The 26,978-nt window shown below is 42.5% G+C and overlaps 2 protein-coding genes and 1 long non-coding RNA gene across 5 annotated transcripts in view; 1 reads left to right on the forward strand and 2 right to left on the reverse strand.

Annotated features, from left to right (window-relative positions):
* The window catches only part of stx1a (syntaxin 1A (brain)), a 40,571-nt gene extending 25,812 nt beyond the window's left edge, over positions 1-14,759 (forward strand). The window contains exons 4-10 of one of the 3 annotated variants that reach the window (XM_086124882.1): positions 1,701-1,775; positions 2,003-2,076; positions 2,564-2,672; positions 7,264-7,337; positions 8,646-8,780; positions 10,427-10,537; positions 12,434-14,759. In XM_086124882.1, coding sequence (XP_085981008.1) covers positions 1,701-1,775; positions 2,003-2,076; positions 2,564-2,672; positions 7,264-7,337; positions 8,646-8,780; positions 10,427-10,537; positions 12,434-12,511 — 656 coding nt within the window. In that variant the 3' untranslated portion in view covers positions 12,512-14,759. Of the gene's footprint in view, positions 1-1,700; positions 1,776-2,002; positions 2,077-2,563; positions 2,673-7,263; positions 7,338-8,645; positions 8,781-10,426; positions 10,797-12,433 lie in introns of those variants that run through there. The other 2 variants (XM_086124881.1, XM_086124880.1) reach the window with 2 other exon arrangements.
* An 88-nt stretch (positions 14,760-14,847) lies between these two features.
* Positions 14,848-18,790, reverse strand: LOC147197415 (uncharacterized). Its single transcript, XR_015102416.1, has 4 exons — positions 18,020-18,790; positions 16,722-16,771; positions 16,240-16,357; positions 14,848-16,129 (listed from the first exon to the last, which is right to left on the reverse strand). It is a non-coding gene; the product is annotated as an uncharacterized LOC147197415 (long non-coding RNA).
* Positions 18,791-19,609: 819 nt separating this feature from the next.
* On the reverse strand, positions 19,610-25,789 carry LOC147197416 (caspase a-like). The gene is made up of 8 exons (XM_086124877.1): positions 25,457-25,789; positions 23,979-24,254; positions 23,806-23,891; positions 23,350-23,526; positions 23,029-23,275; positions 22,777-22,941; positions 21,365-21,474; positions 19,610-21,116 (listed from the first exon to the last, which is right to left on the reverse strand). Exons 1-8 carry the CDS (start codon positions 25,461-25,463, stop codon positions 21,012-21,014), a joined length of 1,173 nt encoding a protein of 390 aa, XP_085981003.1. The 5' UTR covers positions 25,464-25,789; the 3' UTR covers positions 19,610-21,011.
* Positions 25,790-26,978: the final 1,189 nt, after the last annotated feature.

A 26,978-nucleotide genomic window follows, 5' to 3' on the forward strand; every position in this document is an offset into this window, starting at 1 on the left:
ACATTGATTTGCATCGAGACAAATCTCATCTTGGCGTCTCAAGCTAATCTTGACAGGATATAGGCATAGCAAGGATCGCATTCCTTATACTGTACATTAAAAGGAGCTGATGTTAAACGTATAGCGAGTGAAAGTCAAAAAAATATATCTCCCTACTCGTTCATGCACAAAGTGTTTTGATGTGGTTCTTCCACACCAAATTCATCCAAGCATTACTTTGCGTGTTAGCGAGTTAATTTATCCGTTCTCCGCGCGATATAAATTGACGTCAAATAGTGCCTCCGCCATGTTTGCCGTCTTTCCTTGCGCTGTTGTTTAGTGGCTGACGCGCTCTCCATCATTTTATAACTCAGGAGGAAACTCTCCCCCCGAGCTCATTTAATTTTGTCTCCATCCTTCCCTTCCTCCCTCTTCTGCCACTTTGGAAACAATTTGAGGCTGGTGAGAGGCCTGCCTGCGCGCGTCGCCATAGCAACGCAGTATTAATGGTGGCAACAGGCGTGACCTGAAGATTCCGTTTGAGGGCGAGAGGGACGGAGTGTGAAGCCACAGCTCAATTGATTCTTCAGTATTGCCCCTCCAATTTGCTTTCCCGGCACTTGTACTGATTCATCAGCATGTGCGCTTTTCCTTTCTTTTCCCGGCAACCAATTACAAGGCTCGCTGGACACCTGATAGAGCAAGTTGGCCTCCTCTGCTTGGTAACCGGGAGGGGGAAATCTAATCTGACTCCTGAACATGCACACAGAGAAACACGCCTGTTTTCTATTCTGGCTGCGACGGCGGCGCTGCTGTGACCTCATGACAGGTTGCTATGGTTACGGTCCTCCATAACCTTACACCCCTGTGAGTTTAAAAGTCGAAAAACATCTCCAACAATATAATATTCGTGAATGAAAACGGCAACTGGATGAACAGAGTGGCCACTCTTTTTCACCTTTAGTCGTTAGATGTGGTGGAAAAACACAGGCATACTTTGCATAATCTTCAATATGCTTTTATTCATTAGTTTGGTTGTCTCTTTTCCCCCCATTCTTTGTTCCTTATGCTGTTGGTATTTTCTTTCTGGTATTCATTCCAAATTTTTTCTACTTATTGATTGATCAGACTTCATTCTGTACTGGTCCCCAAAGCCCAACTCCCTTAACTTAACTGTCACATATCTTTCGGTTATTTGTAAAGGCACTCTACAATTCTAGATTTCTTTTTTCAAGGGTGACATGAAAGAAAACGTAAAAGTATACAGAGCAGGACTGTGCCAAGATGAATACAATCTGCCCACCTTCCTTCCCCAGTGCTTGTTGAAATATCATCAAATGTAGAAAAATAAATAAATTCAATTAAACTGCCTGCCACACCCTTGAAAGCAGAAGGCCTGTGGAATTAGTTTTTGCCTAAATAAAGAAGAGGACGGTCCGCCGGGGGAAATAATGGCAGTCTGCGCCATTCTATTTGTGTGCCGTTATCAGATTTTTGTTCGACAAACTCAGTCGTCACATTGGAACGTAAATTACTTCAAAACAACTGTTGCCGCTCGGTCTCTTGTTTTGACTTTCACGGCTGAGTGGAAGACGGCAACCATGTTGTTTGTCTTTATGAAGTTGAAGCTGGAGGCCTGTTGTTACTCTCGGATTGATTTGATGCCAGTTGTTTGTGATTGTCTGGAGTGTGTCTGAGTCAGGTTTGTCCATTCTCCTCAGGAACAAAAGCCGAACTGGAGGATCTAATGGCAGACATCAAGAAACTGGCCAACAAAGTGCGCTCCAAATTAAAGAGTGAGTTCAACAAATGCCCCGATGAGATGTCAATCAGTCCACGTTTTTGGAAAGTGAATTGAAGCAAAAAAATGTTGCCCAAAAAAAAAACGTCTTTACAATCAATGCAATGGCGTCATAGCGATCTTCATTTTGATATACTGTACATACAGGTATATTATTAAATATGCATTTTCTTTTTGGGGGGGGGGGGGTCTATTTCTCATGTGTGTCTTTTTGTGTTCCAGGCATTCTGCACACTATCGAGCAGGAAGAAAGTCAGAACACGTCGTCAGCCGATTTGAGGATACGCAAGACACAGGTCGATTGAAAAACTCAATATACTGTTGAGATTTTTTTTTTTAGATTATTATAATATCATTCATCATCGTATCATATTGGACTGACATCTTAAATCAATTGTTAGTGTGTCATAAATGATGAAGTGGAAACAAAAAGCATGAATTCAAAGAAAGAAATGTGCATTGAAAAAAAATAAATGTGTAAATGGCAATGACTATTAAAATTATATACTCTAGTCAAATATTCCAATGAAGACATTTTGAAACAAAACAGAGCATCGGCATCATCATCATCACAGTTGTCATAACAATGCCATGGATACGAAGAATCTCAGTGACATGACAATTAAAACGAGACATCCGTGCAAAATAAAAGTTCTGTTTTCATTTTAATATTTACAATACATAGTGCATACATTTTATTTACGAATGACTGAACTATGTGTAATACGCCTTTATAATACGCAGACATTTGAAATAAAACGTCAATACTCTGTTTTGTCCCAGCACTCCACATTGTCCCGCAAGTTTGTGGAGGTGATGTCCGAGTACAACACCACCCAGTCGGACTACAGGGAGCGCTGCAAGGGCCGCATCCAGAGGCAGCTGGAGATCAGTGAGTCTAGAACCACATTCCAGTAAGCCACGCCAACATCACTCTTAATCGGTGGTCACTTGGTCACCGTCGACCAAGGATGTCACATCGCTCGGCCCTGCTATACGGGGTATCCAAATCCTGTTGGTCCTCGAGGGCCACGATCCCTCCTCCAACACACTTGATTCAAATATTTCGGATCGTCATCGGGTTTCTGCTGAGTTTGCTGATGAGCTGATCCGAGCGGTGGCTCTGAGTTTACATCAAAACCGTAGTTTCTCTGCCCTTGAGGTAATCATCCAGGCTGGCTGAAGTTCCAGGGTCACTTCCAAGTGACTCCGCGATGTGAAACACGATCATGCTGAAACACTCAAAACACACGCATGTTCACTGAGAGGTAAACCTTTTTGTGCCATCTGTCAATGTGGGGGAGCTTGGTTTAAATGTGTGTGCACCACCTGTTATCGTGCGAAGATGGCGCATTGTCACAATCATACAAACATGGTCGATGGAATGATTAGACGGTGGACTAAGGCGCACTGATCTGACACTCTTTCTCCCCCCCCCCCCCCCCCCCCCCATGCGCCAGCAGAGCCATTTGATTTGATTTGTCAGCTTGTGCAGCCACGGGGGACCTTAGCTGGTCTCATCTGTTGTAAGGGAAGGGATTTAGACATGGAGACAGAATGGGAATGTCAGGAGAGATAGAAATGTGCAAACATTGAGGGAAGACTCGAGCAATTAAACAAAAATCTTCAACCTACTGTGTTTCCTTCAGATTGACACGATTAATATGGTAAACGGTACATCACTCACATCTCTGCTGCTGTGCACATTTTTCAGCAATTGTTTTTTGCGGGTGCAAATTTAGCTTTCCACTCATTCAGTGTAGTTTCACGTTGTGCTGCGGACATGGCGGGATTAAGAGCAAGAGGAAGAGGCAGAGAAGGTCCCCAACCACTGTATACTCCAGTAATGGCCGTTGTTCCCACAGAGCAGAGAGAATATTGGCCTGCCCGTACTGCACGTGGTGCTTCTCTGTGTGACGTCCACTTGGCTTGATGCTAATAAACAATGCTACATCGCTAGCAAATAGCATCAATGTAGCGGCATGATAAGGCTTTAACAACAAATATTTGAACGCAAATGCTGCATCAACATGTCGACAGATAATTTAACAATACTATTTTATACACAAGATAGTTCAAAGTTCAGCTCACACATTTTAAAATGTAGCTCACCGTTCCAAAAACGGAACTTTTTTTTCATCTTTGCCTCGTTTATTCCTGTAAATTCCATTTGATTCTACTTCATCCCCATGTAAGGTTTCTGACATTTTGTGAATTTTCCGGCCGCTAGTCACAATCCTTTTGTCCTAGCGGTGTAATGTGAAGCAGCGCTTTAATGACTGACTGACTGACTGACTGTGTGAAAGATCGGTGTCGGTTCATTACATGCCGCAACATGTGGGTCTGATGATCGATAGGTCGCATATTGCAGCTGGAAGCCTGTGGTGTCAGACAGCAGTGTGACTGTGTTCTCGGTTGCTTCCCTTTCCAACACTTCTCTGTGTGTGAGAGGAAGGGATGGGGTGATGTTTATGTCTGCCCATGTGTATGATGTGGCACTTTGCAGTAACACTGTTTAAAAAAAAAAATGGCTCTTTGCCTCTGACTGGCTGGCCATCCCTAGTCTAGGGTTAGGTTAGACAAAATTAGACAAGAGCAATTGCTTTAGGTTAATTTCATAATGTACATCCATGGGCGTGATTATTAATGTGTTTTGCAATTGACAATAAAATGACTGGCCAATCCTATTTATTTGTCACTGCTCTGATGTATAAAAATACAATACAGTACCTCTACTTACAAAATTAATACGTTCTGGAAGAAATTTCTTAACTAGAAAATTTTGTAAGTAGGGTTCCCCATTGTAACTTACGAGTGTCCGAATACATTTTCCTCAATATAGTCTACCTATCTTGCAGACTAAAATGAACTCCTAAAATCATGACATGTTGCTCCATTTGATTGTCATATTTAAGAGTTGAAATACCATCTCAGCTTTCCCAATCAGAAGATCTGGGTTCGACTCGTTGGAACATCTCTATGTGATGTATGCGCGTTCTCCCCAGGGCAAGGCGCCTTTCTCCAAAAGTCAGCCGGGATACACCACAGCTCAACGACTCGCAGATACAGTATGTTGAACTTGTGAACCGACAAATGCTTGAAGGGTCATTGTTGTACGTTTCAAAATGTGCCAATGGCCGTGAACAAGCAGGCTTATCGTTATTGGTGGCAAGATAAGATGAATTTTTAAACAATACGTCAACGATAATGGAAAAAGCCAGTCCTGTGAGGCTTGGCATTTGGCTGCAGAGGGTTTGGGTCGCCATGGTAACAATTAGCAGCCTGATTCAGAGTCTTTGCGGCGATTTAAGAGTCGCGTGGTGTTGACATGGACTGGTGGAAGTGTGCGTACGCATTTGTTATGTTTTTTGGGTCAACCACTCTGAATGATGTGACAAAGATTAAGATTAAAGGTGAGGAAATGGGATGAAGACGATAGAGAAGAGATGAAGGATCACGTAATAAAGACTGTGTGTGCGTGTGTGCGTGCATGCCTGCGTGTGTGTATCATTGTCGCTATTGGTCATGATTCCCTTGCTCCGTCCTTCAACTCAAGCTGTGACCCTCCTGATGTGGAAATGGCAATGACATGCAAGATTTATTGCCGCTTCAAAGAACTTAAGGATAGCCATACTTGGTAGGGAACAAATGGGGGGAGGGGGGGGGGGGGGTTAAACGCAGATGTAGAAAAGAACAAAGGAGAAAAAAATACCCAATCATCTACAGGTACTGTATTGATAAATTAAATATGAGAAAGGCAACAATGCAAATATTTATAATCATTCAAACACAGGATAAAATGATGATTTATGATAAGCAGTTCGGAAAATGAATTTATAGATTAGCAATTGAGCAATAAAGTCATGAAACGTATCTCAAAAAATCAGACAATAAAATGAACTCATGGCCTAAAAAAATACCCCATCATATATTTATAAATGGGGTAAAATGTCAAGATTAATAAAAACCAAAACATGGTGAAAACAAATTAATAGTCCTAATCGAAGCAACAGAAAAAAAGACAAGGACTAACACTGGTCTTGATGAAAAAAAATAAACATGATTGACATGAATATTTTCGAGATCTTTTTTGCACTGAAGTAAGTGGTGCCATTCATTTTGGCCCACATGCTCCAGTTTTTCTGTTACATGCTATGCAGAGGTGGAAAGTTGGAGTCCAGAAAGTTAAAGCCCTGCCGCAGCTGCTTCGACTCAACCATATTTCGATGTTGTCTTGAATGCTGAAGGTTCCACATAGAGCTAACTGAAAAGAGCACAATGGCTGTGGGCTTCAAACTATTCAGAGTTTCTGATTAACGAGTTATTTGGAGTATGTTATAGTCATTGCTATATATTTTAAAATGATCTGTTCATAGTTTGTTGGATATCTATATGCTTGGGGTGACGTTTCTCAACATTGCCTACTTTGATTAACTTTTGGCCTCATGGAGACTTTGCTGACTGGCCGTGACTTGCCTCCTCACTATCGCGCCCAGGAGAAGGCCCGAATGTAGCTGAGCTAAGAGCTATCTGGACTTTTAAAAAGGAGGACACTTCTGCGGAGGGCCATTAAAGGCGTATGCGGTGCAACTCCTTCACCGGCACGCTTTGTAACATGCAAAGTCAGCTGGTGATGCGCATGAAGACTCCCGTGCGCATCCGCACACTGGAATTTTTAACTATTCCCCAGCATTAAACATTTGAGGAGAAATACTGAAAATATTGATCGTCACAACTTTGTCTACCACCTTTGTGAACAAAGTACCAAATAAACGAACCAAATAAAACGATTGAGCTATTGATACAAACACAATTCACTCCACGAAAAGTAACAGTTTGACGGCTGGTGAGCAATTCTTTAAAAACACAAGCTTCAACTTGTTTCTTGCCACAACCAATTGGAATTTACCGTCAAACAAATCAGAATAAGAAGAAGTACACGTGGTGTATTTAAAACAAACACACACATTTGCCTTGGGAATCTCCGCTTGCTTGATGCTAACGCACAATGCAAAGCGCACTTAGACAGGCTAACAAAACTGGCGTTGACGTTGCAGTAATTGTCAAATTGCAAATTGTAAGGTTTTATGAGTGGCTGAGAGGTTCCATTGCAATGTCAGAGTGACGCAACACGCCGGAAATAGCCAACCAGATGCTGACACCAAGCATCAGCAACAAGTTGAACTCAAATACCTAAAGTTGTTCTTTTGCGCTGCTCCTGTCCTGAATTCCGACACCAATTATTTTTAAATCACATCCTTCACCGTCCAGGGGATGGAGGCTAATTAAAAAGCGGTCCAGTCAGGTGGCTAAAGAGCAAATAGAGAGGCTAACACATTTCCTTTTCATTCATTTGAATGATGTGGAGAAATGATCATGAATTAAACAGCGAGGAGGGTTTGAAGACGACTTTGATTGAAGTAACTTACTTTCTGGGTTCTTTCCTAATCGTCTCTTCCACTGTGTGTTTTGGTGCTCGCTAGCTGGACGCAATACGACAAACGAGGAGCTGGAAAGCATGCTCGAAAGCGACAATCCTGCTATCTTCACGTCGGGGGTAAGCGATGCAACCCAATGCCGAAATGAATGGCAGTTAAGAGAAGGATGACCTCAGTCAAGGCCAAAGTGTTCATCCTCATCACGTTTATGGCTAAGTTTGCTCATTAAAATTCACACATTTCACCGGGACATGAAGGAAGACACAGACAAAATGAGAAAGGAAATCATGCAAATAAAAAAAGAAAATTGTGGAAAATTCTTCCCAAAAAATCCTGGAAATTTTGAAAAAGGTGAGAAGAAAATCTGTGCAATCGAAAGGAAAATGTGTGAATGTGTAAACTGAAAAAATATCTAGTAATAAGAACGTGTGGAAAATGACAAAGCAAACCCTGACAATTTCTGCAAATGTGAAAAACTCTTGAAACTCCTGGAAAATATGGAAAATCCTGAAAATATTAAGGAAAATAAGAGTGAAACAAATCCTGGAAATTATAGAAAATTTGAAAAAAGCAAATGTTAAAAAAAAAGTTAAAAATGCATTCCATTAAGGAAAATTACAATAAAATGACCAAACAAATCCTGAAACTCACAGTAAATGTGAAAAATTAAATCTGGAGAAATATGGGGTTGGGGGGGGGGGCATGGGCAAGAAAAATCCTGTAAATGAAGAAAAATCTGAATAAAATACAAAATTACAGAGAATGGACTTTTTAAATTCTGATAATGTGATAAACATTCCCCAATGCCTGGAAATTAAGGATAAACTGGAGGAAAATAGAAAAAATAAATAAACTATCTTTTCTAATCCGCTTATTCTCACAAGGATTGCAGGCTTGCTGGAGCACGTCCCTGCTGTCTTCGGGCAGTAGGTGGGAGACACCCCAAATTGGTTGCCAGCCAATCGCAGGGCACACGTAGTTGAAAAACCATCCGCGCTCACACTCACACCTAGGGACAATTTAGAGTGTTCCATTCATCTGTCACACATGTTTTTGGAATGTGGGAGGAAACCGGAGTACCCGGAGAAAACCCACCCAGGCATGGGGAGAACATGCAAACTCCACACAGGAAGGCCGGAGCTGGAATCGAACCCACAACCTCTGCACCCTGAGGTCGACGTGCTAACTAGTCTACCACCGGGCCGCCCAAAATAAGTAAATAAAACATCTAAATTGAATGAAACTAGGGGACAAATGCCTTCTAAATCCCATTAAACCTGAATTGGAATACATGTATGTGTCCACAATATTTGATTGAAGTATTGTCTGCTCAACCCTACAGAGAATCCAACTAACTCCAATTAAAACAGAACCTCCTAATAAACAAACTACAATTTTGTCTTTTTTTTTTTTTTATGTTTGTAAAGATCATCATGGACAACATCACCCAGCAGGCCATGAACGAAATCGAGACGCGGCACACTGAGATCATCAAGCTGGAAAACAGCATCCGAGAGCTTCACGACATGTTCATGGACATGGCCATGTTGGTGGAGAGCCAGGTGCAAATGCTTATCTTCTATCCATCGTGCGTCGTCGTGCGTCAGACAGACTAAAGTGTGCGGGATGCAAAAGTCCTCGAGGTGTCACAACGGTCAAATGTTGACATGCGGATTAGCCCGTTGCTCTTCAGATCAACTGTAATTGACACGAGCAGAAATCTGTGGAGAATGTTGGTAAGTTAGGAAAAGAAGAATTCAAGTTCCACTGCACCGTGCACACGAAAGGAAGACAATCCAGGGTTGCTATGACAATGACAAGGCCCCGATTTTTCTCCTTCTGTCAAACTGACTTTTCACTTATAGGGAGCTTTCACGCAATGACAGGATATGAACACATTGTCAGCCCGACACGTTTTCTCCATCCAGTTTACATTCGTGTTGTAATTGTAAATGGTTATAGAATGAACTAACCTTTCTATCATGAAATGCTTCCTAATTTTGTGATTTTTCTCCCTCCCTTTACCATTAATATTCCTTGTTTCTATTCCTCCTTTTTCCACACATCAATGGCACTAAGCGCTAGAGAACACTGCAGCCAGCTAACGCTCAAAGGTAATTGACTCCTTTTTTCTTCTGTTCACTTTGGGGGAATCACCGTTGCTGTCCATGCAATCTCTTCTTCATTCAGCCTGTTGCTTGGAATATTTTAAAGGGGACTTTGATTCCGATATATACGAGTATTGGTCCCGAAATACAGGAAACCTCTCTCAGGTTGAAAACACTCGATCCTATGATGCTGGCTCACTTTTTCAGATTTGGAATAATTTTTTTCTCTCCATCAAAAGGGGGGGGGGGGGGGGAATCAGTTTCACGGGCAAACCGCAACCATTTAACATTTGTTTGACAAAGTATGTAGTAGAAAGTACAGATACTGTATCTTTTGTTTGAAAGTAGAGAAGTCTTCGGAAAAGTAAAATACTTGAGTGAGGAAAGAGCGACTAAAAGTCCTTGTAAAGAATAAATAAACGTCTTGTCAATTTAACATACCACCGAGAAGAATGCTTTTAACAATGCTGCCAAATTTGAACGAAATGTATTTTGCTGAAAGCCTCCAGCGGGTTGCGCTGTTAAGCGGCCAAGCCAGGACCCGAATACTACAGCCCCCCCAATCTCCCCTCCCGCCTTCTGTCTGTGACGTGCATTGATGGTGCGACAATGAGATGCCCTCAAGTGCCAAAGCAGGCCCGAAGCTCAGTTCCACATGCTGACTCAAATCGGACTTCACAAAAAAAAGAAATAACATTCCCCCTTTGCTGTTACGCCTTCCTCTATGTAACGTGCACACTCACAGCCTTGGCAACGAGGCACTCTAAAGTGACGAGGCCAGCCCAAATTCCGGTCCATTCACTGGCTGTCAAATTGAACTTAAAAGCATCTTTTTCTGTGTAGTATGCATGCACTCACGACCAACAACGAGGTTCTCTAAAGCAGACCCGTCACCCGCCTAGTCAAAGGGCAATCTGCAGATTCTAGTTGCAAATGTGCAACGAAGGCACTCAAGTTCTCACATAGTGAGGAAAGATCCCTCATACCAAACTCCAAAGTGATGCAATGTGCGGCGTATTAGCCACACCCGACAAAACTCCGCGAAGCAAAAATAGTGCTTGCCACCACCGGCGTTGACTGCCGCTGTTTTTGTTGTGCAGGGCGAGCTGGTGAACAACATAGAGCGCAGCGTGTGGGAGGCGCAGGACTATGTGGAGGAAGCAAAAGACACCATCCCCAAATGCAAGAAGTTTAAAAAGACCAGCAGGCGGGTGAGAGCCACTCACAAAATCAGGAAACTAACTCCCCCTTTTCTCCTCTCTCCCATCCCACCTCCTCCCTCTTCTTTCTTTATCACCCACCCATTCTTCCCTGTACACATTTGCTCCCCACTTTCCTGCCCTTCCCGCCCTCTGCCAGGGAGAGATGATAGACCGCATAGAATACAATGTGGAGCACTCGGTAGACTATGTGGAGAGGGCCGTTTCAGACACAAAGAAGGCGGTTAAATACCAGAGTAAAGCTCGGAGGGTGAGTGGCAAGCGCCCAGTGAGCGTGACAAACGACGAGCATGCGGCGTGTGTGGTTGCTGTTGTGTTAGTGACGTCTGCATGCGCGGCACGTCGTAGTTTACGCTCTGCATGTGGAGCATGTGTGTACGGTCGTCTTGATGCAAATGTAAAGCTCCATCTATGGGCAGCTTCACATCCGCAGGACACATTATTAGGGACTCCTTGCACTTGTTTTCTCAAACAGGCGCAAGCTGTGGGAGAACATGCAAACTCAACACAGGAAGGTCGAAGTCATGGTTGTGAGTGTCGGTCACACCTTCTGCCTCTACTAGTTTGTTTTTCTTCAGGTGAGGTGGTTCCTCGAAAACAAAACTCCAAGCTCCCCCTTAATTAACTATTGGTGTCATTTAAAAAAAATCTATGAAAAGGTTAAGTCGAAACACCATTTTATTTGCAACATTCTTATGTTATTTAGAACTCAAATACTCAGTGGACTACTTAATATTTTACTTGGATCCAGAAATCGTCCGGAAAGGAATAAGCAGCTACGTCCAACTAGTGTGGATAAACTCTGCCACCTACTGATTCTTATCAGAACAGCAACGCTCTCCGACAATGACTGTTAAGTCAAAACACCACTTTATAGTGCTTTTTGTAACATTATTATGTTATTTAGAACTCAAATACTCAGTGGGCTACTTAATATTTTACATGGATGCAAAAATCGTCCGGAAAATAATAAGCAGCTACGTCTAACTACAGTACTGTGGATAAACTCTGCCACCTACTGGTTCCTATCAGAACAGCAACCATCTCTGATAATGAATGTACAGTACTTAAAAAAAAAAAAATCAAACACGATTTTTCATCAACCCTGGCAGAAACAACCTAGAAAAGAATGGCTTCGTCATCGCTGCTTGCTCAGCCTGCTGTGCTATTTTCATGAATGAAAACAAAGAATGTTAGTTATAGAGAATTTCCAGTGCCAGAATTTGCCTTCATTTATGTCCATTTACAAAGATTATTTATTATCGTTTCAGTTAAAGTCACATCCTTAGCTCAATTTTTGAATTTGCGTATTACCATTTTAGGTTCGGTACCTCTAACAAGGTTAGGAACCACTGCTCTAAAGTAACTCTTGTGTACATACTAATTGTCTTTCTACTGGGCCCAACCTGCTAAAAATAGGGCTTTATATATTTATATACCGGTATATTATTTACTATTAACTGCAGCAAAATATGCCTTTGTTCCTGTAAGGATTACTAATTTCATTCTTGTAAGGTTTACTAATTTTGTTTTCTCAAAAATAGGCCGTTTCTTAATTCCTCTGGCATTTAGAGGGTGTATATGGGTCATTCTGTTTAATTGGCGCTAGGTTTATGAGAGGACCCTTGGGAAAATGTCTTTCCTGTAAGCAGAGTGACCCCAAAAGATATTAGAGCTCCTGCTTCATGGCCAAATATTTTTACCATTGTAAAAATTATCGATCTAGGATTTGTTTTTGTCTTTTTAATATGCCGTACTGGTATTTATTTGGAAGGTGGGCCACCATGTCAACGTAACCTCTGTCACTCTGTCCTTCTGTGTTTGCTCTGAAACATTCCTCAAATGGCATTTCCTCTCTCTGCCCCGCCCCATTCCTCTTCCACGCAGAAGATGATCCTGATCGGAGCTTGTATTGCTGCTTGTTTAAGTGTCCTCGTAATTTGTCTGGCAGTTGGCCTCAGTTAGGACACGAGAAGGTATTTGCAGAACAATCCAGCCCCTTTGATGATCATAACCAGGCCCATTTTCTTGTTCACATGCGGTAAATGGACTTTGTGCTTTTTGCAAAGAAAGTGGCCCAGCGTACCTTGAGCCTTCATTGTCCTAATGTTTCAAAAGACAACACAGATTTTCCGCTGCGTGATTCTCACACCTGCAACATGTCCGTAACACACACGACTCCTGCAGAGCTTTTGCATGTTTTCCCCTCCCAACACAAATCCACAAAAAAAAACATGCTTAACGGGGACATTATTTTGTAAATGTACTTGTTCTTGTTTGTACAGTCTACACACAATTTTGCGCCTTAACAGCGCCAAGGGTGAAATTAAGCAGTTGAGTAAGTCTGCCTATTTTGGAAAATGCATGTTGTTATATTATGCATTGGTGGCTTGGCGCTAGGGGTTGAACTGATTGTCACAGAGTATGGAGGAGCAGAGTTGCTGGCCTCGATAGCCTCTCTCGCTTTGGCTGTTCCGAAAATATCAATGAGGTCATCGATTAATCTTCATTTTATTTTCATCATGTTGTAAACTACTTTATTTTGGTTAACACAATGTACAGTCTGGATGTGAAGCCCAATGATTTTCTGAACATTTATACTTCATAAAGTCGCTAGATTTGTTTCTCAATGCTTCATTGAAACTATGGGTGTCCAACTCAAGGCCCCGGGGCCAAATCTGTCCCGCCACATCATTTTATGTGGCCCGCGAAAGCAATGTTAACTTCTATGATGATTGCTAAAATCTGTACCAGAATTTCAACTTCTCATATTGTAATAAATGAGCGAGATATTGTCAGCATTCTCTTGTGAACAAACCCCTCATTACAGTAGTTGACTTCTTTAAATGGTTTCACGGGCAGAACGGCCCTCCGAGGGAAACGGTCAGTAAATGTGGCCTGCGACAAAAATGAGTTTGACACCCCTGATTTTAAACCAATCATGTCAGTCACTTGAGAGGTTGTAAAGTTGTTGAATTCCGTAACAAAGTTGCTGAATTGTCAACACCCAGTAGGCTCGCTTTGTCGCATGCTCCAGTTCAGCCCCTGGTCGTCATGGTAACCAAAGCCATAAATTCATGAAAATGTCAGGTTTCATTGTTTTTCACGAGACCAAGTCATATGTGTTTAATTTGCCTGACGTTTTGCGCAACAAATGAGAAGTTGAGTTTTTGATGTTGAGTTTTTGAATTGCGATGGAACGAAAGCCCAATCAAATTCGTAATAATATGCCAGATTGCAAGTTTTTTTCCCCCAATATCATGCAGCCCTAACTTTAAATAGATTAGAGTTATAATGTATGGCATCTTTGAGTATCATTTAATTATCTTGAAGCCACACCAAGTGTTCTCTTTTTTTGAAACCAGTATGTAGTCACCCTACAGCTGGTGGAATACAATGTGGTCATGTGCAACACTGGGAGTGATTCGGTGCCCCCCGTACTTTTGCTGCTGGGAACTAGGGTAGCATGTGTGTTTTGAACAAGTTTCTAACATGTTGTCTTCTGCTCCCTACTCGCTGCCCTGGACGACTGATGCTCTCTTGTCTTCTTTCCCCCATTAAACAGAAGAAAATAATCATTATTATATGCTGTGTGATCCTGGGAATTATCATTGCGTCAGCCGTGGGAGGCACCCTGGCTTAAACCTCTGCCCCCATACACACACACACACACACACACACAAAGCAAAAACAGACATACACTTTCACTCCCCATTGGCCATGAATGCAAATGTATTACGCAATGTTCGGCACACGGCGTGTCACGAGCTTTCCCACCCATCTGACACGACGAAGACATGTTTTGGCATGAGTTTCTAGTTTTGTTTTGTTTTTTTGTAAAAATGTGCGGTGCTGCAACAAATGTTTGCGTGTTGTCAACGATATGATGTTTCCCCCTCGAAGCGAATTCTTGTGTGCAAGAAGTCGCTAAAGGCATGATGTACCACTCTATACGTTACAAGTATGACAATGTACCGAGTTGTGTGTGGGCATCATAACAGGCTACTAAAATACATTGCTTTTTTTTTCTTTTTTCGAAGACACGTTTACTGACAGTTTTTAAGTTTGTATCCAATGTCTGCACAGGTGTCAAAGTCAAGGCCCGGAGGCCAGATCCGGACCGCCGCGTCTTTTTATGTGGCCCGCGAAAGCTAATCACGTGTGACAACTTCCATGATCCTTGCTCAAATCTGGACCTAAATGTCAAATTGTCACATGTAATAAATAACGTTGAGAATTTGCAATAATTTTTTTTTACCCTGCTTACACTCACTTGGACAATAATTGAACCAACAATTGAATCGTTTCAAAACTAGTAATCTGTCAATTTTATTTGTTATGTACAAGTAATTATACGATGTGATGATTAAACATTATTTCGGTTTCACTGTTGTAATGGCCCTCCGATGGAAGACGTAACTGCAAAGTGGCCCATGACAAAAATGGGTTTGACACCCCTGGATTAGAGCGTTCCAGATGTTGAGGTCACCCAACCCGCAATGCACTGCGCAAAATGTTAAAAAAACAAACAAACAATTGGGCCGAACTCAATTAAGAGATGATCTCCTTCCTGTTGTATTTTGATTTTTTCAAAATGTGAGAGGGTTGGTCAGCGTTTTGGGTACTCACTGAGAACAATTCACAAACAAACAAACAAACAGAAACAGAGAGAGAGAGATAGACAGGCAGATGCCTCTCTAATGTGAGGCAGATGTGCTAACCAGTCAATTGTTCAATTGTTTCAATTCATGAAAATGTATGATTTTGTCCAAAAATGTACACGTTCTGAATTGCTACAATTATTTTTGATCTCGAACACACAACTTTAATCTCGAAAATAGGTCTTCATTCTCGTAAAATGATGATTTGAATTTTGAATGTATTTTTTCCCCCCCGAAATTGTCCAACTTTATTCTCATGAAAACGTATGAATTCATAAATATACAACTTTGCTCTCATCAAAAGTTAGGACTTTAATCCTGAAGCTTTCTTCTCTTTTCTGGGTGGCCCTAATACTACTTTGTACTTCCTCCCAAGTGAAACAACAGCAACAAAAATTGTTTGGAGTAAAACTCCAGATGTACTGCAAAAGGATCTCTAGAGGCAAAATTGCTCTTGCTCTTCTCAACTTCCCCTCATCATCACGATCTCCGACCGTGTTTGCTCCATTGGTGAGTGCGTACGTGATGGCATGAGGGAAAAGGAGCCGTTTTGTTTTGTCATGACATGTTGAGTGCAGGGGATGAAAGGACTGCTTGACACTTTGTTTTGTACCGCCTATGCTCTCTTAACACTGCCAGTATGTTCAAAAAAACCCGAGTTTGGGATGTGTAATTGATGACCCCCTTTCTGTGTGTGTCTTTTGATAATCCTCGAGCTTTAAACTTCTGTTCTGTTGGTTCTCACTGGAAGATGTCAGCATGAAGTCAAAGTAGCCCTGTAAAAATAAAAAATAAAACAAACAAAAAAGTCATCGACTGCAACCGTGTTACCATGTTGCCGACTGGACCTGCTGCCTTTGTGTTGTGTCGTGATGACATGGTTTTGTTTTCCGACTCTTCTTATTTTTCAAGTAAAAATTGTCTGGAAAAAGAAAAAAAAAGTGCTTGTGTATCTCTCTGACCATCAGATTTTTATCGGTGTCTCTTACAGAAATGCTAAACATTGTGAATTCCAAGTTAACGTGAACAGACCTGTCTTCTCAAATTGGTGCCATGGAACTTCCCAAAACTCAAATGTCATACAATTTGGAGTGTTTCTGAAAGAGCAATGTCCTCGGCTGGTAGAAGAGACGTGTAGAAGAAGAGCGGCCTAGAAGAAGAGCAGAGTCATGTAGGCGACAAAAGTGACATCTGAAGCAGCTTTTGCTCGTTGGAAACAAAAATCAGATTTGAAGGCTCTATTCCAAGACCGCATGAATTTGGACACCATCGTGAGGTCGAGGCGCACAGGAAGTTATTTACAGTAACTTTAAGTAGCTAAACAACATCATCAACACAAAGGTAAATATATTTTCTGGAAGCATTCCTGACCATTTAAACATTCAAAAAGGAGTAGGAAAAAGTATAAACTTATCTAAATATAGGAATACATACATAATAAAATGGACTTTAATAATGATTACATTAAAATGTACTACATTTAGATTAAAAGCGTTCTTAAGTTGATTGATCACCTCCTTGGTAACTCTGGCCACAAACTCCTCTTCAACATTGGCCAGTGCTTCTAGAAGGAGAGAATGATGGCAATGAGTACGGTACATTTCCACCACATATGGTGGAGAATTTTTTACGGCCCAGGACCAAATGGCACGCGGACCGGAGGCTGTGGACCACTGTTTTTGTTGCCGTTATCATTGACGAATTAAAATAAAAAACTTTAAGAGTGTACAAATATAACTTGAAGGAATGCTACATACAACATGTGTGAGGTGATTTTTTTTTTTTACACTCTGAAGGTCTTTTACGATATGAAAATTGTTTTTTAACTGGATTATATAAAGCCTGTATTTCACTGAGCGGCAAAGGTTTGCAAAGGTAGGTAATGTTCATTTTTTTCGTGAGGGTTCATTCAAGGTCGCCAACGGTCGCAAAGATGTTGTGACCTTTGGCCATCTTGAATGAACCCTGATGAAAAATCAACATTCGCTATGTTCACAAACCTCCGCCGCTCTGTGAGATATGTGTTGTTGCCGCCCTTAAAGCTGTTGGCAAAACTCGAGCCAACATCTTTGCAACTGTTGGTCTATGTGTGCCCTCCATTTTCGAATCCGCTTTATCCTCACAAGGGTTGCGGGGGGGTGCTGGAGTTTATCCCAGTTGTCTTCGGACAGTAGGGCGGAGGACACGCTGAACTGGTTGCCAGTCCAATGCAGGGCACACAGAGACAAACAACCATTCGCACTCACAACCACACTCGGGGACAATTTTTAGTGTTACATCACCTGCCATGCATGTTTTCGGAACATGGGAGGAAACCGGATTACCCGAAGAAAACCCACGCAGGCACGGGAAGAACATGCAAACTCCACACAGGAAGGCCGCAGCCGGAATCGAACCCTTCACCTCTGCACTGTGAGGCCGACGTGCTAACCAGTCGTCTAACATTCATGGTAAATATAAGCTACTACAATTCAGCCTGTTCAAGTTTAAAGAGGGGTTGTCATTTCAACCCAATACAAGTGCGCTCGTGCGACGGGTTGTATTGTAAATTGTATTTCTGTAAAGTGACTCAAACGCTTGTTCCATGTGTTACAGATTTCACATCGCTGCGTGATTGTACGTAAGTAAAACCTCACTCTTCTGTGTTTTATGGGGGGGGGGGGGGGGGGGGGGAGCTGTTTTTATAGCTCAGCAGTCAGCGCGCTCCGCCGGCAATGAGGTGGTTGTGTGGGTTTGAAGAGGGTGGACGGTACGGAACACACACACACCTTTCACATTTGATGATAGGCCAAAGGTACAAAGATCCTCTTACCAGCAGCCGTGGATCTTGAACCACTTCCTCCTTCCTTCTCACGTGAAGCTTTCCTAGCGGAATTTAGGTTAGTAGTTTTGGCCTAACAGAACCAGTTCGGACCTCCCTCACAAGGACGAGTAGTACTAAGAGGACGATAGCAAAGCTTGTGGGTGTGTCTTCTCCGGATGGCTGTAAAGTACTGCTTCGTAGTTCCTTTGCCTGCCTTGTGAAACATCTCCAACAAAAAATCCCGCAGGGTGAAGTTTGGTTTCAAACTGATAGTGTATTGCAAAAGGATCTCAGAGGCAAAAATGCTCTTGCACTTTATGTTCTCAACTTGCCCAAAGACGATTTATGACTGTTATCTTATTTTGCTGTGTTAGAAAATAAAATGGAAGAATCACACAAATCAAATGACCAGCTAACTGAACGAAATGTTCCAGAACCTCACCCAGAAAATGTAAGACACCACATTCGAGAAGGGCTTTGTTAAAAATCATCCTAGCGTTCATTGTCTGACTCCGCCATCTCTCCTTTATCCACCGTATCATGACCGTGTTTGTCTTGTTTTCTATTTAGGCTTAACTACAAAGGAGCAGCAATGTGTGAACAGGACTCCGTAGAGAAAGCCTGTGATTTACTCACTGAAATCTATTATGGTTATTGTTGTTTTCCATGCTGCCTGTTATCGTCCCACTTGTCTGAATAAAGCGGCATAGAACCCCCAAGACCCCCCAAGAAGTGATTACTGTAAATAACTTGTCCAGAGGTTAGCAAGACCACAACGCAATCTTTTACAATGGTTTATTATTGAAAAACTGGTCAAACCGTAAGCAATCATAGAATCATTTAGGAAATTACTTTTCAAAAACCCATGCATTTGATACTTTTTAAAAAATATACTTTCTATTTGTAGACAAAACTGTTGCAGTGAAATTGTGAAACTTACATGTTAAAACATGTTTGGTTCGGCTTCCAAATTTGCTGTACCACGAAGCGATTCCTTGACCTGTTCAGGTCAACGGAGTCCTTTTTGTGTCCTATGAATTAAAGTTACTAGTTTTGTAACTACGGATATTGTTTAAAACAAACAAACATAAGAACGCTAAGGGCTCCACCTGAACCAGAAGTAATTGTTTCGTTTTGCTGCGCCTAATGAGGAAGCCAAAATTATCACACGCTAACATCCTAACTTATTATTACATGCATTAAAACGTTCAATTTATCACGTTATAACGTGATGTCGATTTTATTTTTTTTTTCCTGATGTGGTAGCAACACCCTTCCGCTCGAGTTGCGGCGTGAATTTATTACTTGTCAAGAATGACTTAAGTTGACCGTTACAATCAAAATATTCAATGTCAATGTTGCGTTATGTCGTTTTGTGGATGGATTTGAAATGGGGTCGGATGCGCCGGCTCTTTTCAGTGCTTGACGAGTGAAAGTGAGCCAAATTCCCAGTTGAGGATCGTGGCGCCGTATTTTAGATTGAAAACAGACCCCTTGTGACTTCACTGTCGTGGTGACCGCAACACAGTCGGACAGTCGGAAGCATATGTTGGAGTAGGGAACATATACACCCAAGGAAAAAAGTAAGAGACAAGCATATTTTCTTGAATTTCTTCTTCATTTTAATATCTGGTGCCACTAAAAGTGCATCAAGTAACGTGGAATGCCTAACAGCGCCCGTTTTGGCAGGACAATGCCAAAGCTATTTATGTCAGAACTTATTAAATGATTTTGGTCATTATTTTTTATTTTTATTTTTTAACTTGAGAAAATGTTTCCATCATATCTTAAATTCAACTCTTGTGAGCTGTCTTTATTTTCATTGCGGCATTGGTCCAAACAAATGTACTTTTAGTCATACTATGCATTTAAAATGAAGATGAAAGTGAAGAAACTAGAGTGGTCCCTCTCGCCACAGCTGGACATCGGTGTATCTATATCACAGAGTATATGGTTTGATAGTGAGCAGGAGTACAGAAAGCGTGTGTCATAAATGATACAAGTACAACGATCATAAAAATATGGCAAGGTTGTCATGTGAACAGCCACGAATGGAGGAGCCGTTAATGGTGAGTTGGCATCACTCCAGTTCTTGTATTTCACAAAAGAGATGATTTTGCAATCAAAAAAACATTCCTAAATGTTGAATTAGCTGATTTCATTTCATAAAAAAAACATTCAGATGTTAGAAGTGCCATGCAAGAAAAAATATTAGCATCACAGTCACTGATATACTTGATCTGTTTGTTTAAACAAAAAACTAATTTTCTTCAAATTTCAGGTAAAGCCGCTGAGTTTCTTGAAACTTGCCAATGTTCTACTGCTGATAATTTGAGCAGTTGTTCTGCCACAAGATTTCCGAGCTTCGGCCACTGGTTTTGCAATTCTAAATAATTGCCGTTGAACGACGTGGCGACATTACAAATTATAGCCCGTGAAATGCAGAGCAGCTTCCTCACAGGCGAAAAATCAATTTTCGGGTTTTAGCGGGCAGCATTTCATTGAGCGTAGCTCCAACAGAACGATCAGATGTCTTTAAAATGTAGGAGACTGGACTGTTTCAGAAGTGTTTGTTATTTATTCCTTAGTTGTGTATTCATAAACAAGGAAATCACAAAATAAATTCTGTAGGGGGGCTTACAAGTTCAAGTTATAACATTGTAAGCATGTCTCCAGCAAGGAGCCATTTTGGGGTCGGCATGTTACCGTAATGACCATACACAAGGTGCACCGGGTTTTAAGGCGCGCTGTAAGCTTTTAAGAAAATGGAAGACTTTTCGGTGCGCCTTATAGTGCGGAAAATACGGTACAATGTTTTGATGACTTGGCGGCACTCAGCTGTGCTTCTCTGTAATGGAAAAGCCGGCACAGGGCAGAACAACGCTGTTTCAAGGTGGAACCGGTACAATGGAAAAGGGGAAATATATGTACTTGTTTCCATTTAAAATTTGCATTAAGAAGTGTCACAATCTGACAGTAATGTGCTTGTGATGCCCCGTTGTCAAATGCCTGGAAAGAGGTAGAAGCGCCTTGACAAAGTGCATCTGTCTTTAGTTGGCATCTGTTTTTTCATCACAAGCGGCAATGCTTCAAAGCGACGCATGACCTGCGCGGTTGAAACAAAACATGATGAGAATAGCAATGTACCCCAAAAACAAAAACAAAACAAAACAAATACATCAACACATACATTCAGTAAATTTACTACTTTCTTGTTGTGAGATACTTTTCCCTTTTCATATTATTTTTTGGGGGAGCCTAAACGCATCCTGTTTGTAACTGTGTCCATTGAGCATCTTGAATTTCCCCTCTATGCAGTCATTAAACATTCAGATGAGCATTTGTACAACTTACCATCCTGAAAAGTTCCTCAATGTCTTCCTCACACGCGCAGGTGTTCACAACATCAACGATGTACTGAATGAGGAAAGCGCCATCCACTGTGTGTCTGTATGAGACGGTTTCTGCGAGGGAGGATAGGCAAAAACAAATAAATAAATAAAGTAGATCAGATGGCATATCAAACTGACTCAAGCCAGGCTCTCCCAAACTCTGGGTGTCCCAAGAAGTCACCATACACTTGCTTTTTTTTCTGATTCGTTTCAGGTGTCATAAGGGCAGGCGTGAGGCCATCAGAATTTGACAGCTTTGGCTTTGCAGAGTTTATAAACATTCACTAGCACATGGCTTGCCAAATGACATGAGGACAGCGTTTTTAAATATCCACCGGGTAAGTTTTCCTGTCCTCTAATTCCGTTTAGCTCCAGTTCAGAACGTTGTATGCCCATCTTCAAATTCCTCCAACGCATAGTCCAACTTACAGTAAAACTTGATGTGAATCATTAACTTGGGGTTGGAGCCTATGAACAACCATAAATCGGTATGGGTAAAACTTCAGGCTCTGAAGCATCCGCTAAATTGCGTCTTTGTTGATGCTCTGTTTTGCTTACATCCATCCATTCATCCGTCCATCCATTTTCCGCCGCTTATCTGGGGTCGGGGCAGCAGCTTTAACAGGGAAGCCCAGACTTCCCTCTCCCTAGCCACTTCTTCCAGCTCTCCCCGGGGGATCCCGAGGCCTTCCCAGGCCAGCTGGGTGACATAGTCTCTCCAGCGTGTCCCGGGTTGTCCCCGGGGTCTCCTCCCGGTGGGACATGCCCGGAACACCTCACCAGGGTGGCATTCAGGAGGCATCCTAATCGGATGCCCGAGCCACCTCATCTGGCTCCTCTCGGTGTGGAGGAGAAGCGGCTCGACTCTGAGCCCCTCCCGGATGACCGAGCTTCTCACCCTATCTTTAAGGGAGAGCCCGGACACCCTGCGGAGAAAACTCATTTCGGACGCTTATATCCGAGATCTCGTTCTTTCGGCCACTGCCCATAGCTCGTGACCGTAGATGAGGGTTGGGATGTAGATCGGCCGGTAAATTGAAAGCTTCACCCTTTGGCTCAGCTCCTTCTTTACCACGACAGACCGATACAAAGTCCAAATCACAACAGTCGCTGCACCGATCCACCTGTCGATCTCTCACTCCCTCCTTTTTGCTTACATAAACTGCAAAATGCTAATGGGGTCACATCTCTTCAAAAGAAACCCGAAATGAAATTTATAGTGACATTTGGACACCCTAAATACAGACGCGTGAAATTTTTACATTGGAACCATAAGTTAGGTCACGTTGCATTACTTGGTTGCTCATTTTGGTGTCTTTGTGGTTTGCTTCATTGAATCACGTGTACGCGATGGGTGGGAGAGAATGCACTGACCAGGGGTGCAAGAGAGAAGAGCGATGAAATCTTTTTCTTTGTGCACAAATTGAAAACCATCATGCACGATGCATCCATCATCAGATGTGGACGGTCCCGCCTGCTGGGTATGATCAGACACCAGTGCCTTTGCGCCATCCCTGATGAGCACGGACCCTACCTCCTCTAAAAGAGACGTGTTACAACATCCACGTGACATCATAAGAAAAATGCAAAAGTCTTTTCAATTTGAGCGCCACCGAGTTCGGTCACCTCCTCTGCAGGCTTGGATGATGATGATCTTGGGTTTATTCAGCAGAGCTTTGCACTTTGCTGAGCCCAGGTGATTAAAAATATTATCAACGGCAAACACATCTTCTTCGTCCTTTGTTTGTGTCTCGCTCCAGTTGACGCCGAGGACCGCTCCCAGTTTCCCATGAGACATGATCACCACAAACACACTGTCTGTGTCTTTGAGTTTAGGATGTTTGGAGAAGTCGATGACGGCCTTGTCAATTTTCTGTCGGAACCAATGCAGGTCGGTCAGTAACTCAGAAAACATAGATTTAAACCGTGAGAAAAGATGTTTGTTACCTCTCCAGTGAGGTCCGTGTGTTGGACCACTTCATATCCCAAAGCACCTAACAGCCTCGCCATGTTCCGCTCATCTGCCTCGGCTCCATGTCTGTCATAACGGCTGTCCTTAAACTTGATATTGGTGATGAGCAGAGCTACGCGGTTCTTTTTGGACTCTTCATTCACGGGGTAGATCTAAAAAAAAAAAAGAAAGAAAAAGTAAGCACGTATGTATGAAATGCCCATTTTAAAATTAGAGGCTCTAAATGAAGCCACAGAGGGATGGTTTTCCCCAAAGATTCCTTTAATAATATTCTTCTGGGAAGTCACATGTTGTTGTTTTCTTTGCTGTTTGTTTATTTGAAGAAAGTGTACTGTGGAAAGGTATTTGAACAACGTGAAAATAGCAGGAATCTTGATGACAAAATTCCTCTTAGAAAGTGATCATCATGAAATTGTGAAGAAAAAAATAACCTTTTGATCATTCTTCCTGGCATTCCAAAATGTCCTTTTGCAGGGGATGAGTGTGGTGGACCACTGGCGTTCCACCTCGGAGGCAGCTGGAGATAGCAACACACAACGTTGGCGTTCAAATGGAATGAAACAGGGTGTTGTTTTACGTCGAGACGAGCACCTCCTTGGCTCACCTTGGGGGGACTCAGTGGGGAGGCCCAGTTCCTTGAAGAGCATTGGGTCCCGTTGTTGAAGGTAAGTGATCATCTTCCAGCTGGCCTCATCACCTTTTTTCGACACTGAGTCGATGAGGATACGAGCCCTCTTTCTTCTGGTGTTATGCGCCTCAATGATGGCCTCCTCCTCTCCGCTATTCAAGACCTTGTCTTGAAAAAGATGGTCCAGAAGTTGTTCGAGAACAGGTGCGGACACTTTTTCCATAAACTCAATTCTCACGGCGTTCAGTTCCTCTGTAAGAAAAGGCACAACACATATGAAGGAATTAGGCCAATGTAGATACAACTGTATGTGGGGGGGTTTCCTCCACAAATGAGCTGTGATCGTTGTGACCCCTCCAAAGCCACAAAGCTACAGAAATATAATAAAAGTGGCAATTTAATAATCTGGAGAGACTATGTCTCACTAGCTGGCCCGGGATCGCTTTGGGATCCCCAGGATGAGCTGGAACAACTGGCTGTTGAGAGGGGAGTCTGGCCCTCCCTGTTAAAGCTGTTTCCCCCGTGACCCGGATAAGCAGTAGAGAATGGATGGGCAGATTGGTTGTGTGTGTGTGTGCGCTTCGGGGGAGTAGACGGGAGACACCCTGAACCGGTTGCCAGCCAATCGCAGGGCACACACAGACGAATAACCATCCGCGCTCACACTCACATTCACACCTCAGGACAATTTAGAGTGTTCCATTAGCCTGCCATGCATGTTTTTGGAATGTGGGAGGAAACCAGAGTACCCAGAGAAAACCCACACAGGCACCGGGGAGAACGTGCCAATTCCAGTGCATAATGGTAAATAGGGAGGCGACTTGCAGAGAGGTTGTACAGTACATTCAGTCACAATGTGCATGTTCCAAGTAAGTTTTCAGGTTCAAGTCCCAAGTTAGTGTGGTGAACATCAAACATCAGGTCTCAAGTAAATGTAAAGCATGTCAAGTCATGAAAAAAAAAATCTCAGTTACAACATATACTGGAGTGAGAACAAAATGTATTTTCAGTCCTCCTGAACACCATTTAGGCCACACTCTCTTGAATATTTTTCATCCATTTTTATTTGCAGTAATATTAATTGGTAATATTCATTTTTATTCGTAATAATAGGAATAACCAGTTCCGGCATGAAATTAAATTAAAGATGTCGTATTTGCCTCTGTCGACAAATCGTGTGCACAAATCGGCCGTGAGCCACCTCCATCCCGCAATCCCAACCCAACCAGCGAAACGCGTTCAAACGCGCGCCCTCCTCTAATTTTGAATCAAACGTGGCAGAGAATGAAGTCAATTTAAAGAATCCATTCGTCTACTTTCTTATTGTGCGTATTATTACGGGCGTTTCCCGCTAAATGACGCTCACGCGGAAGCTTTCCAGAAGTGAAAGTAAAACAAAAAAGTTTCTTATTTAAAGAAGAGACGAAAAGTTCAAGGGAGAAAAAAAAACTCACCAGCCATTTTTTAAGTGTCTCTATTGCCGAAGTAGTGCTTGAAATAAAGCTTAGGTGAGAGTTAGGAAATGAGCAAGTTTTTCTCTGCTGTGCTCAACGAACGTCTTTTCCTTCCGAAGTATGTGGAGGGGAGAGAGGAGGGGCCGTGGGCGGGTTGCACGAAATGTAACGGCTTTGACCGAACACACGCGCGCCTCCCACCCCTTCCCACGGCAATACAGTACACACGCGCGCACACACACACACGCGCACGCACAAACGCGAGCGCACACCCACTCCTTACCCCTATGGCATGGCTTGTATACCCCGCAATACACGCACAGGCACATGCGCGCAAGCACACTCACGCGCGCAAACCCACTCCGTCCCACGCAATACACGCGCGCGCGCACACACACACACACACACACACACACACACACACACACACACACACACACACACACACACACGCTTATTGTATTTTATCGAGGAAATGGTTGCATCAAGGACCCTCAGAGTACATTCACATTTTAGCCAGGAACAAACAGGGAGGAATCATATTTTCTGGATCTAAATTGTCATGTTATAGAAACAACATCAGACAGTATTTTTTTCAAGGCGGCACGGCATACCTGTCAACTTTTCGGAGCGCCAACCTGTATAAACTACCAAAAAAATCCTTATAAAGAGCAAAAAATCCTTATAACATGCCAAAGCATTTTATATGTCAAAATAACGGCACAGAAAAAAACCCACGAAATTTTCAATGATATTTATTGTAGATCCCCATAATACAATGTCTGGTTAATGTCTAATCATCATTCTACTTAGTGGCATTACTGTGTTCAGAGTTGTATTCCGGAAATGAAAGCATTCGAGTAGACGAGCACCATTCTGGGCAAAAGCAAACGGAACTACCTGTTAGGGGGGGAAAAAAACAAAAAACGGAAATTTTCAGAATCCGTATGATTTGTGCGATACGGCCATATACGTAAGATTCACCACAAAATCCGTATGAACTATGGCTAAACCGTATGAGTTGACAGGTATGGCACGGTGATCCACTGGTCAGCACGTGGGCCTCACAGTGCAGAGTTGCAGGGTTCGATTACGGCTCCGGCCTTCTCGTGTGGAGTTCTTTCCTGTGTTCTCCCCCGGCCTGCGCGGGTTTTCTGCGGGTACTCCGGTTTCCTCCCACATTCCAAAATGGATGAATACCTGCATCTGCACTCTGTGAAAGTTGTTAAATCGCGGCCCAAAAGGTTTTTAATAATGACATCAGGTTTCTATGAAACTTACTTGGTTCCCCACAGAGGTGGAGTAGTTGAATGCTAACAGAGAATTGTTTTGAATCTGAGATTTTAAACACAATGAATTTAATTGTGACCTCAAATCTGGAAACCTCCTGTTCGACAACCTGGGATAGCCTAGCACCTGACAGTTGTGGGATGGTTGAGCGCTAACAGTGGATTTTCAGTGTCACTCTGAAATAACAATAAATGACAGCCACACAGATTTCCAATGGTTATTATTCTCAAGG

The sequence above is a fragment of the Hippocampus guttulatus genome, chromosome 12, assembly GCF_054856545.1.
Source record: "Hippocampus guttulatus isolate MCC_2025c chromosome 12, RoL_Hgut_1.0, whole genome shotgun sequence".
Taxonomy (NCBI): domain Eukaryota; kingdom Metazoa; phylum Chordata; class Actinopteri; order Syngnathiformes; family Syngnathidae; genus Hippocampus; species Hippocampus guttulatus.

Coding starts and splice junctions, on each gene's coding strand:
- LOC147197416 (XM_086124877.1), bottom strand. Junction 23,892..23,978: donor CCCCACTGAGTCCCCCCAAG/GTGAGCCAAGGA, acceptor TGCTATCTCCAG/CTGCCTCCGAGGTGGAACGC. Junction 22,942..23,028: donor CATCCAAGCCTGCAGAGGAG/GTGACCGAACTC, acceptor CGTCTCTTTTAG/AGGAGGTAGGGTCCGTGCTC.